This window comes from Anser anser (assembly GCF_964211835.1).
Source record: "Anser anser genome assembly, chromosome: 1".
NCBI lineage: Eukaryota > Metazoa > Chordata > Aves > Anseriformes > Anatidae > Anser > Anser anser.
The window spans coordinates 128,919,932-128,936,172 of NC_139720.1; the positions used below are offsets into that span (position 1 = coordinate 128,919,932).

At 40.7% G+C, this 16,241-nt stretch overlaps 1 protein-coding gene across 7 annotated transcripts in view; it reads left to right on the plus strand.

The window, feature by feature from the left end:
- Window positions 1-16,241, plus strand: part of SCML2 (Scm polycomb group protein like 2) — an 83,373-nt gene that overhangs the window by 48,934 nt on the left and 18,198 nt on the right. For all 7 annotated transcript variants that reach the window (XR_014586733.1, XM_083843980.1, XM_083843984.1 and 4 more), the window contains 5 exons: window positions 2,555-2,805; window positions 7,478-7,613; window positions 9,556-9,759; window positions 14,121-14,303; window positions 15,413-15,526. Coding sequence is in view for 6 of the 7 variants with exons in the window: in XM_083843980.1 (XP_083700106.1) it covers window positions 2,555-2,805; window positions 7,478-7,613; window positions 9,556-9,759; window positions 14,121-14,303; window positions 15,413-15,526 (888 nt within the window). In the remaining variant the exon portion in view is untranslated. The remainder of the gene's footprint in view (window positions 1-2,554; window positions 2,806-7,477; window positions 7,614-9,555; window positions 9,760-14,120; window positions 14,304-15,412; window positions 15,527-16,241) is intronic.

Below are 16,241 nucleotides of genomic sequence, written 5' to 3' on the forward strand. Positions count from 1 at the left end.
AGTCAGAAGAAAAAATATCAAATGGGACCTGACCCCCCCCTTAATGGTTAATGCTGCTAATATTTGGTCCTCTGGCGTGTGCAGGTAGGAAGATGCTGTGCTAAGAATCCTTGCTGTGTGTGTTTCAGGAGGGCTGCCTGCAGCGGTTAAACTCTTTGCATTGTTGCTCTTTGTCTGTAAATATCCTTCTGGAGAGGAGTAGGGATTGCCCAGCGGATCGAAACTCATACCTGTGCTCGTAGAACCTGTTGCCATTGCAGTTAGCTCTGTCTTTAACATCGGCTTTATTTACCATGGGAGAATAGATAGGCGTTTGCTAGATTTCAGCAGAGGCACAAAGAATTTGTAAACCGATGTTTACTTACAAGTTCATGATTGTTAAACACCTAATTGCGTGGCATGACTGAATAAAAATAGCTGCATTTTACAGTCATGTAAGCCTAACATAGGACATAACGTGTAGTACCGTCTAGTATAGCATATAGTTGATATTTGTCTGCTGTTCCAGGAATACTGCTCCATGCAAGTTGTCACTCAGCAATTCAGATACATGAGACTAATGCGTTGCCAGGAGGTGGTTAAAATTCTCTTCGGTTTATTTTAAGCTGTCATTGCATATGAAAGTAAGTTTTGGTATAGATAAATACCAGAAAGTGATTACTTTCCACGTCGAGAAGGTGGTCCTTCTCAGGTACCTAGGGATATAATGTGTGTATTTAACTTTTTAGGATTGCAACCAGCCGTAATGAAGGAATTTCTTCTGAACTGCCATTCAGGAATATTAGATCAGTTTGTCTGAATCAGACAAATCACAATGTATGTAAATGCTCCTGCAGCTTTAGAAATGTGTCAGTAGAACTTGTATTTTATAAGGAGTCTGCTTGCAGCCTGTAATTCATCTTACCGTGACATTTTATATTGTAGAAACTTTGTAACAGGTAAATAAAAATTCAGAGTTAAAGTAACGGTTGTAAAGCTAGGTACTGAGCTGTTCAGGTGACTGTCACTTGTGTAGCTAGATGTTAAAACTGCTGCTTAATCTCCAAGTATATTCACAAGATCTCTTTTCAAATCTATCTGAGTTCTATTTGCTTACCAGAAAGTCTCAATAGTCCAGGGGGAGAAATATGACAAATTCACCAAAATCAAAAAAAAACACACCACACCTCTTTAGAAGCTGCATGCGTTCCAGTTTTAGTCTGCAGTAGTCCTTTGCATCAGGTACTGGTCACTGACACAGTCAAAGCCCACTTGAACCCTAACTTGTAATACTTCTAAGTTATGTCACATGAAGCTCACAGTATTCACAGTTAGGGTGGATCATGGAGAGCTTTTCCTGCATCAGCGAGCCACAAAAGGCTGCGGTAAAGACAGTATCATGCTAGAAATCCAGATGATCTTGGTATAAAGACATGAAATGCTTTCAAAGATGCTATGTGTTCTCTTTCTTTTCCCACACCTCCTGTAACAAGGGTGGTTTGCCATCACAAAATTTCCCATTTTCGTCCTCTGCTTACCTCTCCCTTTCAGCTTCTGCATCTGTCTGCCAGCAACCAGCCCAAGAAGCAGCATGTAGTTCTTCCTGGGCTCTGTCATTGCTTTGTGCTGGCCGCAGGTAGCGTGGTGCAGGGCATCTCCTTGATGCTGTGTCCATACACTTAGGTTCTGTCTGACATCCTCCTGGTGTTTTAATCAGTCTGTTGCTAAGAGAATTGTTGCGATAAAATCATCATTATGACTTCAGAGAGGTGAGACGGGTGGAAATGATTGCTAACTAGCAAGTTTAGCTCAAAGAAATCTGATTACAGCTTGCAGCTTCACATCAAATTATAATGCAGTCACATCATATTCATACTGGATCCATTTTGTACTGCAGTGGGAGATTCAAGAGAACCACTTCAGTGTTACGAACGAATATAGATGTTATGTTTTAATTTTGGAAGTCCTACTTCTAAATAAAAATTGAAGTCTGGGTGGCACCCAGTAGAAAAAGCTGGGTACAATTATGTGAACTTTCTAAACTGGCGTTTCAGAAAAACGTTTATTCGTGGTACTTTGCCTATCACCAGTTTCTCCTCTTCAATTGGATGGTTTCTTCACTGCTCCAAATTGCTTTGTAGCTTCCTAGAAGTAGTTGGCATGTCTTGTAATTGTGGAAAGTGCTCTGAGAGGAGAGTGGATGTATTATGGGCTGTATAACTTGAGAAGCATTTTGAAGGCCTTCTTGATGAATGGCACTCGATCTTGTTATAATGAAAATTATGGAAAGCATTTATAAGGTGAGTGGATTGATACTTTTTTTTTATTTTTATTTGAATGTTTTTTTTTCTTAGGCAAGTCCCTCTAAATTAATGGGTATAAGAGTTTTCTCTTTGGCTTTAAAGAAGTTAAATAGTTTCATGCCAACTGCTTGAGTTCAAAATATCCATGTGTATTTATTTTACAATGTAAGTTTGCACTACACTTTTTTTTTAAGCCTTTATTAGAAAAGTTGCTTTCCATCATTCATTTTGAGGTTTTCCCCCCCTTCCCTTTTGTTTTTGTTTTTCCTCAGTTTCCATTACAAAGAGCAGTGCAAAAATCCAATCTTCCCCTTCCAAAGTGACCCGGCGTTCAATGCAGTCTCCACAGAAATCTGCTCCAGTACCAGCGCAGCGAGGCAGGAAACCAGGTCGGGGCAAACCCCCTGGACAGTCTGCAGTTCCCAAGAAGGGCAGGTCTCCTAAAAATATTCCCCTGACCAAAAGCACCTCTCATACTGAGAATCTTAAAACAAGGAAAAAAAGTTTAAAACCTGGAAAAAAGGTTAGTCCTTATCTACTACTTTACTTTATATTGCAAAATTTTGTAGTGAGATTCTTTTTTTTTTTAATTTCATTTTCTGGCTTTTCTTCAGCCTTCGGGGCTTTAACTGTCTTCAGAAGTTGATTGCAAGAAACGATCTAGAATAGGTATTCTGGATTATTTTGGGATAAGCTTCTGTGGATTATTTTATTCTAGAAGAGGAGTACTGGTTTAGATTAATTTATGGGTGAGTCGTTGGTGTTGAAAAATACTGTTCTGGAATAGCCGTTTCCAGGAACATTCCAAGAGCCAGGGAAGCGTTTAGGCTTTTTAGTCTGGGTTATTTTGTTACTGAATCATATACATAGTTTGCTTACTTTTTTGACTCATGTTTAGCAACAGAGGGTTAGGAACATTGAGGGTTTTGGTGCAAAATGTAGGCGTCTTAAGCGCACAGCTGAATTTGCCACATTCGTCTCTTGGCTACCCCCTTGTCCTGGAGATCCTGCATGAACCACGACGCTTCTTTCCAGGCAGTGGGTTTCCCCAGGTGTGAGCCTGAAAGATGTGGTGCCTTTTTCACCTCAGAGCTGAGTCCGAGGACTGGATGATGCTCGGGCAGCACCAGCTGCGATCAGGTTGGCCCTGCTGTCACCCCGTTCTCCTCCACCAGGCGAATGATCCCAGGGTGGGCTGGTTCAGCTGGCCACACACCTCTCCCTTTTACTTCCGTCTTTATCTGATCCCCACCCAGAGAAGCATGAATGCTGCTGCTACTGTGAGGAAGGGCAAGATCACAGCCGGGCATATTTTGACAAGTCCTGAGCTGCTGTGGAAGTGCAATCTGTTTCCTCAGGCTTGTTCAGTCATGGCAGGGTGTCAAGGAGGCTAGGCTCTGAAGCAGCAGTCCTGCAATATCTTTCCCCAGACAGTTTGTTTCTGCCACCCTGCTGCTCCCTGCTTTGCATTAGCACAAATGGGGGGGTGGGAGGCATTGCTTTCTGTTTGGTTTTCTCACCCCCATCCACCCACAGCTTTCAAAAAGCGGAAGTTTTGCTTTTTTGTTGTTGTTGTTTTCCTTTTTTTTTTTTTCCCCTTCAGCCTGGGTCACTGTGGGCGTATAGGAAGAATTGCAGGTGGTGCATGTGAAGGGATGGAGTAATGGCACAAGCGGGACCTATCCCATCAGTGCTGGTCAGTGTAAAGTGCCAGTGAAATACCTGTATTGGAGCACACCTAAAAGATGCTAGCACAAAACTGGAGTCAGTCACTTCGTTGAAATGATGGCAGCAGGGTAAGGAATGAGTCCAAGGACTGGAAAATGAACCCTGAGTGGTCTCTCTGCTGCCTTCCTCTCCCAGTCAGGCATCCAAGCTGGTGCGGGTGGTCTCTAGCTTTATCTCTTGCTTGGTTTATGAAACTGCCCAGAGGCAGAGGTTAAAGAGGAGAAGGCTGCGCCCACCCATACAGACTGAGCTGGTGGGTAGGGTGTTCCCTGTAAATCTGAGGGGCTTTAAAGGAGATCACTGAACACATTTTGTATCTTAAGGAGGTACTCAGGTGGAACAGGATGTGCACTTCTGTGTAAGAGTTTTGTGCTCCTCTGGCTGTCATGAAAAAGAAATAGAGAATAGTTGGAGTCATCTCACCTTTAGGAGAGGCTTTCTGGGCTGGGTGATGGGAAGTGTCTGGGTGGAGCACTGTGCTTGGCACCTGCTCTGTGTGAAGTTCTCGGGATTTGCATGGGGATGGGGGTTACTGCTGGCACTCCTTGGGCTGAGGCAGCCAATCTGAGGCACTGCTGTGCACTTCTGGTGTCCTCTGTGGGACCAGGGAACTGAGAGTTAAGGTTTGTAGGATCTGAGCTGGAGCTATCCATCTAACTCGGCGTCTTACTATAGTAACTTTTGCATTAAAAACTTTAAAAATGAGCTCCTTTTGAGAAGCCATGGAAAGTTTTTATTGCTAAAGTACATGGTAGGATTGCCAAGACGTTACGCACATGTGCAGTCTTTGGAGCGTTATACCTGATATTGTATGGGTGAAGAGAGGGAATCCCTTTGTGGGAGTTCTGTATCCGTGGGGCATACTTGACACGGAGGGCCATAGAGCGTACATACTTCCCAATACGTACACAAATGTAGTAAGTGATAATGTGCCTAGAGATTTGAATGCAGTTGTTTTTTTTAAGGCAGATACAAAAAAACCCATCCACTTTTCAGACTTTGCAGTTGTGTTCCAGATGTGAGCTGGCTGTGTGTTTAGGGAGATTGGTCTGTGCCTGATGAACTATAGATTTGTTTGACTTCTTAACTCTTACACTGAAGAGGCAGTCTGGGACTCTGCCTTTTTAAGCTTGTTATGCTGCTATGTTTATCGTTGTGCAGGTATTAATTTTTATTATACAGCTAGGAATATTAAGCTGTCTTGTCATTTTCTCCTTTATTTAAATGTTTTCTAAGCTTCTCCATGAGGATGACATGCATGTTGGGTTTTATTTCCCATTCCCAACCCCCAGCGTGCACTGTGTGTTTTTTTTTTTTATTCTGTCACAATGAAGAAAAAATCTTTTTGCATCTCTTCCATCACTTTTTAAAGTGCACTTTGCAGAACAATGCCAAGCATTCCTTCCAGACCCACTGATTAACATGTACTTCTCAAGGAAGTGCCTTGGTCTGAGTGTGGATCACAGCCCTATATTTGACCCCACAAGAGCAGCATCCACATCAGATGTGTGCAGTCAGTGGATGCTGGATGGCGTGCAGGGCCAGGTGGTGAAACTCAGACCAGGCAGATGTGCTGGGCTCTGCTGGGACCATGGCCTGCCTCCTGAAACAAGGTGGCTCTTGGACATCAGTTTGCTGCTCCTCAGTTTAGGGTTGCAAAATGAGAACCTCAGTTGAGCAAGCGTAATATGCTGGATTTCCCAAACATGTCCTTTCCTTATTCTGGAGGACAAGGTAAGAAATCGCTGAGTAGCCTCACCACACTTACGTGTTTGTGTGGATGGTAGGTAGTTCTTCTGACTTACAATTTGGTGTTTGCATTTTGTTTTCATGCCACGTATCTCCCGTTGCCTCCCTCCACTTCCCTCTCAACTCGACCACTGGTATTTTGCAGCATGACAACAGCCAACTGGTCCCCTGGCGAGTCCCTTCTCCGGAGAGGCTTCAGGAATGTCAGGCTTCAGATCAAAAGCTCAGACTTCCTAACTGCATTTTTGTTCTCTGTGTTAAGGAGGAGATTCTCAGTGTTAAGGATGAGAGACCTTTCTGCTTCCCGGTGTTAAGATGCGTAGGCAGTTTCTGACAAGTAATACATCAATGTTTGGTTCAGTGTTTGACCTGAGCCACTCACTCACAATGCAGCGCCAAACCTTGGCAGTCTCTCTCTTGTGTTCATGGTGATTCACTCCAGTACCATGTTGTCAAGTAGTTTCTACAGCCAAACATATTTTCTCTGATCTGTAATGAGCACAGAAATTTTCTTTAATGTGCTGTGGATTTTAGAAGGAAATCAGTTAATTCTTTGTAGGTGTTCTGCGGAGGCTAAGCAGTATTGCTCTTAGGAAGGTGTGTGTTTTGATTGCTTACTGCGTGATTTTTAATGTATTATTTAGTAAATATATTGCTTGTAAGAGTGGATACTGATAAATGGAAGCTTCTCTTAGGGAATTGACTGATTTTTCTCTTAACTATAGAACAATGTCAGACCACCAGAGTCAATCCAGAGTAGCCAGGTCTCTGCTGCCTTCAGCAGTGTCAAGACCTCGGGTAACCTCTTCCATTCCTGTTCTTTTTGGTAGGTAAGAAAATGATGACATAATCTGTTCTCATGCAAGAATAAATGATGAAGGAAGAGGTGAAGAATTTTTCTCCAGTTAATTCCTTCTTTTATTTCCGTGTATATTCATAACACGTCAGAGCATGTTAGAAGTGCCTTTCTTATGTATGTCTGTTTTCTAAAGCCCAGTCCAAAAACAAATTGCAACACCATTTTCTTTTCCTCAGTTGGAAGGTAAGGCATGCTGACCAATTTCCAAGTCTTTGGAAAGAGAGCTCTGGTTGTCTGTCATATGATAGGCTGCAAATAAGTTTGGCTTGGGAAAAGAAGAATGTTTTGGCAACCCATGTGACTGGATTATAACTACTGGTTTATTTGATACCTTGCATAAAACACCAATTCCTGAAAGCGATTACTGAAGAATTTCAGCCCATTTGAAACAAGCTGAAGGAAAATGTAGATGCACTGTAAAGCTGACAGCTAAATTTGAATCAGGATTTATATGTGAATATATACATGGCCCAGTTAATTTATTGGAGTTATGATAAACCCAGATGATTGGAAGAATATGGCCAGGAAAGTAATCCAAAACACCTCTTCTGTGATTCCTAAAATGTAGAAGGGTCATGAATGGATATATAAAAACTCATTGTGTTTCTGCTCCTTCTCAGATAGAGGTGGGTTTCTTTTTAAGTCAATTGTCTTCCACTACTTTACTCAAGTAGCTGTAAATGCAAATGAGCAGTTTCTGGGCTTCCTTTCCTGGATTTCATCATCTTTGCAGTGTGTGGTACTTTTGTAATAAGGAACTACACACACTCCTAGTAGTATGATAACTGATGGTAGAAAGAATTAGTATACTACTTAAAAAACATTAAACATTTTGACTTTGTTTTTTTTCTTGAAACAGAAAAAAATCTTCCCAGAACAACTGTCTTCTGCACCACCTTCTCCTCTTTCTTCTCCTGATGGGGACAGTGGCACTACGCAGATACATAAAGATGGAGTTAGTTTATCTGGTGCAACTGCGGCAGTTATATCCACAGGTAAAAGTAAAAATGAATGACATTTTTAGTGTGAAATGGCTTCCGTTTCAAGAAAAATAGTTATGTCATTTTATGGAAAATACACCGTAAACTTATTACAGCAAATAATTACTTGCCTACTTTTTTTTTCAGGTATTTGTAGGTTGCTTTGCACAACTAGTATTTAAATGCCTTTGTTACAGCAAGAAGTGGTGGAACAGAGAGACTTTTGGTAGATCTAGTAGACCTTGCTTGTGCTAGACTAGTACAAACTAGACTAGTTTGTTTCTGTCTGAAAGAGACAACTGTATGGTTCTTTCATGTCTGTCCCACTCCTCAATATATGAAAAGGGAGCAGATGTATTTAAAAAACCCACATGATACTCAAGTACCATGCACACTTGACTTTAATAAAACAAAAGTGAAATTTTGTCTCTCTGTAGCCTTACACTAAAAAAGCAACTCCATTAAGACTAAGTTAAGGCAATCAGGGGGAATACGTCCCTCCTCCCAAAACAAGCAATGAAAAACTAGCTTAAGAGCAATGAAAAGTATCTTAAACAGAGTTGGCAAAACAAAAATAAGCTACTTAATGAGCGAACTCATTGAGGAACTTGTAACCCTGTAATGAAGCAATTTGTATGTAGTCAACTGAAATCTCAGAACTTTCTAAAAATTCCATAAATTATGATAATTTTGTTTGGGAGTACTTTTGACATTTAAAAACTGTTTTTACAATAGAAGTTGTCAGGCCCTTCTCAATCCCAACTTCAGTGATGGATGAGGGGAAAATACCTGTGTGTTTCCTAGGAAAATAAACCTTTCAGGATTCAGTTGTTACTGAGACCAGAGAGAAGATGTCATGAAAACTCTTTTTACTGATTTGTATCATTTTTATCCGTATGAAGATGCTTCCTCCAATATGCAGACATTGGAGAGTAAGCTGATACGCATGAAGATAGAAGATCATTGAAACACTTCATAGAAATGTTTCATTTTTAAAAGTGAAATGTTTTTAAGCCCAAATAGCACTACAGTTGAGAGAATATGGCAGTCTTTTGTGTAACAGAATGCTTAGATTGTCTGCTTAATCACTGCAGAAGGACATTTTGTCTTTAAGCTATAATAATGCGTGGGGTGCATTCTGGCCACGTAATAGTCAAGGCCAAAAAGAAGAAGAAGAAAAAAAAAACACCTTCAGTTATGTCTTTTCCCCTTATCTTTTTACCTTGTTGTTCATTTTAAAAAACAGTTTTTCATAGTCTCTGTAAAAAGTATTTTCGAAAGTCCGGTTTGCTTCTGTGGTAAGCTTTAAAACCACCTTGCACAGTTTTCAGAGAAGTGTGTTCATTTTATTTAGCAGAGAAGGCCAAGCTGTAGTGTGGAAATCATACATGAGTGGTTTGGGGCTACTGAGGATAGGGATGCTGACCATTATACATGCACGTGGCAATGCTGTGTGGGTGCTTCCAAACGGGCATCCGTGGCAGGCGTATGCCATAGGGTTTGGTTTGTGATATGAGAAAAGAAAGGGAAGTAATTTGGTAAAGCCAGCTTTTTAGAATTGAATTTTTGGTAGTTCAGAGCACCTGCCAGTAGTTTTTACTTTATTGGGTCTGGGGTGTGAATAGAGATGAGTCAAAAGAAGAGCACAGATTGCGATGGCGTTGTTTCCTCAGCAGGGTAGAGAAGGGCTGTAGAGATCAGAGGGAAGTGGATATGGGACTGAGACAGGAGAACCTTAACAGCGTGCAGAGAGAACTTTCTGCATGCTCAGAAAGTATGCATGCATGATGGTGTGTGTGTTCCACTTTGGGCTGAACGGTACGGCTTGTCATCAAGACTCAAACTGAAGAAACAGCTTGCAGTTCAGGCGTGTGAAACGTGTCTCTATTTTTTTGTGCGCACCAGCTGTGATTAAAGCAGAAGTACTCTATGGTTAATATGGCTCGTTCTTTTTCAGTGTGTGTTTATGTCAACAAGCATGGAAATTCTGGGCCTCACCTGGATAAGAAGAAAGTTCAGCAGCTTCCGGATCACTTTGGGCCAGGTGCTGTCAATGTGGTACTTCAGCAGGCTGTACAGGCTTGTGTGGATTGTGCCTACCAATCCAAAACTGTCTTTGGATTTCTGAAATCTGGCCATCACGGAGGGGAAATGATAACTGGTATGTGAAGATGTTTTATTTTTGTTTCTTCACAGCTATTGTGAACCTGAGGCAGGGCAAAAGAACTGAAGTAACTGCAGTCAGTTTGTATCGTTTTTTGTAACACACAAGCACAGTCAAGAGTATATACTTGGGAACTCTGTTATTGAGAGAGTACTGGTGGAGTGTAATTTATCTCAGCGTGGGCCGAGGATGTTCTGAACAATTCTTAAATTAGAATTCAGCAATAGGGAAGTTAAATTCCATGTACGCCGTACAGTTAGGTTCTTATAATACGTAGAGCTGGTGCACCTCATTTAACAGCTGCAGCCAAACATTTGTCAAGTAAGCTCAGTGCAAGGGAAATATCAGATTTATTAATTCAAGTCATTCGCATAATCTTATCCATACATAGTATTTGTGTTCTTAATGCCTTAAGCAAGTGGGTGAAAAGTTTCCAACTAATCTGTTTAGCTTCCAGGCAAGTGTTTCCACATGTTAAATTTGCTGCTTCTTCCCTTCCCCCATTCCCCAGTCTCTCAGGTCAGTCAGTGTTCATCCACCTATGTCCTCTATTAAGGAATAGGTTTATCTCTGCTACATATTAATGGCAGGTCTACAGATAAATTATCCATATATCTCATACTGAATAGCTGCTGCTTGACATTTTTTTCTTTCTAGGCTAGGAAATATTCTGCATAGCAGTTAGCACATCAATTCATAATTCCATCACTGGTAGTAAAAAGACTTTGCATTACTTTAATCTCCTTACATTAACACCAGATGTGAAAGATGATTAGTGGAATACCGGTTTAATTAAATCCTCATAAAAGATGTTGCCGTCTAACAATATTTAAAACATAGTACCCTGACCTGCATATAGCAGATCTTCAGTAGTCCTTGCCTATGTATCCCCTTGAGTTTGTTCACAAAATGGGTGCTTCTTCTCTGCTGTGTAGTAAAAGTTTAATGGCACTGTATGAGTGGGGTTTTGAAACCTGTATTACTTTATTTTTGCAGGCTATATGAAAGTTTAGTGTATTATTAATACCTTGCTGTACCCAATTCAGATCCAGTTTTTCCTTGAACAAAATACACAGAGATGTGCTTTGCCAGTAGTCTGCTTGTGATCCTTCATCAAGAAGGACTATGACAGAATAGTTGCAAATAATTGCTTTACAGAGTAGATTAAAAATTTGAAAATTCTATCTAGTTCTTATTGTTTCTGTAGGAAATTCTGTAGGAGAAGGAATTGCTGTTGTACACCAGGCTTCACTACCAAGACCTGGATTCAGAGAAGCCTGCTCAGTAGCCCTGAAGTTGAGGGACCTGGCTGTCGACTGCTCCTGAAGCACAGTCCTGCAGCTCACTCAGGTGTTACAGAGCCACAAGACCCCAATGAGTTTCTTGTGTTCTTGAGCTTGTCTCTCTGAGAAACTGTGTGAACAAACACTTAAAACTCCATGTCATTTTATCAGAAATTTTTGTGTGATACATTTTGAGAAGCACAAAATGTGACTTAGGTTAATGTAGCACATTACAACTGACGGTGCTTGTGAGCACCAAGGAAGAACAGAAAATATATAGTAGAATAAAATGAGGAATTGGAGAATGAAATTGTGAGTGTTTTCTTGTAGATTTTTGTTTGAAAGTGTTTTTAGTGTAGGCTTTTTTCTTTTTTTTTTTTTTAAGACTAGCAAGAAAAATAATTTGTTGCATAAGCGAGTAAGCAAAGAAATCTAAATCTGTGGACTCACGAACTTTAATGGCAAGTATTGTATCTGCCATAGGAGGAAACTGTATGCTGGGACATGAATAAAATAATCTTTCTAGAATATGTGTGAATAATTAGTGGGTTCTTTTGGTTCAGCTGCCAGAGAAAATAATTGTTTTGAATGGAGTTGAATTCAGATTTTTTTCCTCTTTTCTTACTCAAAACAGAAACACAAACCATTTTATTTTTGCTTGATGCATAAGGTTTCAATTCAGGCAAATGCAACTGAAAGGAAATTAGAGGCTTGATTAACAAGCCCACTCATGGTGGTAGTGTCAGCCTCTTTTTTTCCCCTTGTAGCTCAGAGACTGTGGCATTTGGTGGATGAAACAGTCTGAGTTTCAGATAAATCTTCTCAAGCAGAGAATTAAATCAGTCTCTTGGGTGATTTTCTTCACTATCAGACAAACACATTTGTCTGATAGCTTAGCTCTCAGCCTTTCTCCTGGCTTTCTGTTTAAAACATGCCTACACAATGGAAAGTAAAGAAATGAGAATGACTTTTCATCCCATGGGCTGGGATTGCACAAACAAGCTCTATTCCCTGTTTACTTGTCATTAAATGCCGAGGTTATTGCACCTCGGAAGTACTCCTTTTTATTTTCAGCCCTTGCATTTATCTAGGAAGTAAGAAGCATATGCTGTCCCCAAGCAGAGCAGACAGTTGTGCTTGTGGATACGGATCCCTCTCCTCCGCTTGGAGTTCCTGTGGTTGCCCCCAGGGGTTTAGAGTAGGAGGGAGCTGTGTTTGCACTGACTGAATCCTTATTTGTGGATTTTTCCCATGGTATGTCTTGTTGGGGCAGTCAGATGGCTTCAGATGTTTCTTGCTTTATCCTCTTGACAGCTCAAAGATAATATTGTTCTTTTCAATGCTTCTTTTCAAAATGAGAAATTAAGATGTGGAGAACAAGTAATTTCCCCAAGGCCATATAAGACTACCTGTAAGGCTATTATAAAGTGTTTTAAATTTTGGTTGTAGCTGACAGTACTACTTTGCAGTAAATACCAGGAGAGCAGCCCGTGCTAGGTCTCACAGCCCATTTGCTCTCCAAACTGGTTGAGCTGCAAGCAGAAATATGCCATCAGAGATCCCTTCCCCAAACAGGAGGTAGAGAACCTTGTGTCTGAGCCACATGTGAGTCATTAGGATTTCATCTGAGCATTGGAGTCTGGAAAAAATGAACGGGCTACAGAAAGCTGTGGGTCCGGGGTTGGTCCCTGTGGTACTGACTTAAATTTTAGGCACTTCCGTTGGGTCACTGTCGTGAGAGCAGACAAGAGGTAGCACATTATTGTTGATGCTTGCCCGTGTACTCCCATTAATTCTAATCATAAGCTTGCTTACGTTAGCAGTGTAAGTCACACTTGTGATTTCCTAAGGAAGCCTAAAATATGCTAAAGCTTGGGCGTTTTCTTTGTTTTTCCGTATGTTATCTGCCTCTTTTGTAACACAGTATGGAAATGTTCCTTGCTTCAGAGCTGTATATAAAGACTTTCTTGTCATTTCTGTGTTGTTTTTTTGTTTTTGGTTCTTTTTTGAAAATGCATCTGCCACCAACAAAGCGTGATCCTTTAAAGCTCTGCTTGTCATTTCGAAACTCATGCTAAAAACAGAAAGCTGCTTGATAGGCTGAAAACCCAAGAAGACAAATTGATGCATAAACCTGGTGTCTATGCTACTTCTTTGCAACCCTAAGCATAAGTTACAAGTCTGTTCCTGTTTTCTTGTAATGTCTGTCTAATCAGAAATAACTAAAGGATTCAGCTAATGTAATGGTAATCATTTATCTATGTACCAGTAATGCTTGCAATATTCAGTCCTTTCAGAATCTTACCAACTGTCACAAAAGAGGCAAATATCATTAACAACATCAGTCTGAATGTTTGGGGGACGAGGAGGGAGGTCAACAAATAAAAGACGTTGGCACATGTCCAATCTCCTTGTAATTGCTCATTTTGAGTCTGTTGTTGTGATGTCTCCGCCACCTTGCTCCTGTTGAAATAAATGGGAGCTTGACTGCTGCAGCGTTGACAGCAGGATAGATTTCTCCAATGGTAAAATATCAAATGGCAAAACAGTTTCTGCAGTCAGAATTTCAGTGGCAATGGATGCCAGAATAATACCACAAGTAAGCTCAGTTCAGTTAGAAACGTTAAAAAAAAAAAAAAAAAGAAAAAGGAAAAAAAATTAAGTTCTCTTGCTTCCTGCTTTTTTTTTTCCCAGTAAGTACTGCAATGGGTCTTTTCTAAGTTTTCTCCTGCAAATAGATGGTGCAGAGGTTACTGCTTTGTAAAGCAGACAGTAGAAATTACCTGTAAGGTTTCGATGATGAGGCACGACTTGAAAGTTTTGTTATGCTGGTGTGAATTCAGAGTTATTTTATTAAAGTAAGTTCCCATAGTGCAAATTTAAAGTGGCATGGATCCAACAGAAGGTAGAATCAGTCCTTTGAAGATAAATTTGTTAAATATCAGAATGATTGTTTACTCCTCTCATGTCTTGCATTGTTTAAATCAAAGCTAAAAGTCTTCTCCTTTACTTGACGATGTTTTATTATACTTCATGATGCTTGGGGGATGTTTGACATCATCTTCTTATTCACAGCTTCCTTTGATGGGGAGAAGCACGCCATCAATCTTCCTTCTGTAAACAGTGCATCGTTTGTCCTGCGTTTCTTGGAGAAACTCTGCCACAGTCTGCAGTGTGATAATCTTTTCAGTAGCCAGCCCTTCAGCCCTTACATGGGATGTGCACATAGCCCTACAGAATATGATAGGAACAAACCAGGTACTGTTAAGCAGCTCTTATTTTCAAGTACTGTTGTTTTTGAGAAGCGTGGTGACTTCGTGAACCTTAACTTTTTAATCTGCCTTGCTATAACTTGAATTGGTTGAAATGAGTACTGTTCAGTTTTTAGTGAATTCATTCCAGAGTGCAAGTGCTTTGACAGGTTGAGATAGCTCACACCACATGTGCAGAAATCATTTCGTTCAGCAAATTCTTCCTTGCCGTCAAACCAGGAAACATATGTATGTTGTATGTATCACTGGGTTGCTACTAAAAGAACAAGCTCAAAACTTCACATTTCATCTGTTCAATTTATGTTTGAATCATAAAATAAACGTACAGAAATACACTCGCTGTCTTATAAGAAGGGGCTTGCTCTGACAGGTGATACAGTTCAGCTCATCCCACAACAGTAAGAAGTCTTTTCTTCCCTCTTCATTCATCTTGCTCAGTGGCAGCTCCAAAATTTTAAATTCCTCAACATACAGTCTAGTCTTCTAGTAGAGAAGGTGGGTTTTGCAGGTGGCTGCTTGTGAGATTTTATATGAGGCTAGTATTTTTGTCTGCTACACCAGGAATGTAGAGAGAGAGGGAAACGACTTGCCCAAGATCTCCTATCAGGTGGTTTGCAGTGCCTGGTATTACAAATCCCAGCCCGAGGGTTATCAGGAGCCGTAACTGAGAAAACTTTGACGTCAGTGCAATTTCAGAAGATTCATATTGGGTATGAAGCTTCCTCACAGCTGTCTAGTAGCCAAGTCTGACTTCTAGGAGCTGCTTTAGAAAATAAAATCTTCTTCTTCTTCTTCTTCTTTTTCTTTTTTTTCCAATGGAGAAATTGTATTTGTTTCAGTCTGTCAGATGAAAGTCATTTGTTTTAACACTTGTCAGAAAAGTAGCCAAGGTCAAGGTAGTTTGGATGATGACAATATAAACTAAGCTGTTACTTCATCTTTGAAGGTTTGTATTGAAACGACTGAGTTTGTGTGACATAAGAAACTGATCTGCAACCTGGTGAATGACTGATGTATGTTTTTGCTTTTGTCCTTTTACTTTCCCTATGAGCGTTTTATGCCAGAATAAATAGGTGGTGACTTTCCTCTTCACAGCAAAAGAAGAAATACCTGAAAACAGAAGTGCAAAACGATACTCTCAGGACTCTCCACCATATACTGCTCCCCTTTCTCCTAAACTTCCCAGGAATGATGCTCATCCATCTGAAGGTAATTAAGTTGTATTGGTGTTATATATGAGGATTACTTGTGATTTCAGTACTTCCAGTCAAAAAGGACTGAGTACAGCATATGTATCTAGTTTGTCTGTAGCCCTTGACAGGCTAGGGCAGGAGTGTGTTAATTATTGATCAGTGGCACAGATTTTGTGCTTATGGAAGATCTACTGCAAGTTCAAGAAGTCCTTCTCTTGAACATGCTTGAATTTTTCATGGAGTCACTCAGGCAAATAGGTAATGTATGAAGCCTCCTGCTTCATGTATGGCAATTTAGTAGAAAACCGATCGCCTTGAAATGGATCAGGAGATAAATTAGAAGCAACTCTAATAACTCTGGGCTCGAGCCAACAGGTGAGTAAGGGTGCATTTTGATGGTACGATTAAGCTCCAATTATGGCTAGCTGCCACTGAAAGCTGTGATGATCCTGCTTTCTTCACCTCCTTGTCCTTGTAGCGGGTCCCACATCTCCCTGACTGGATGGCAAGCTGAGCCCGTGACCCAAAGCACAGAAAACATTTCGTTGAAGCCAAGTCTGTGCAGTTTACTTCTCAGGACTGACTCAGTGTGGACTCAGATGAGCACAGGGAAGAGTTGGATAAAATGCAGCCATGGCAAGGGGAGCAGAGCAGCCTCTCCGTGGCAGCTAGCTGTTAGGCTGCTCTGGCTCCAGGACGAATAGTGCCTTTGCCTGCCCCACAACCGAGCT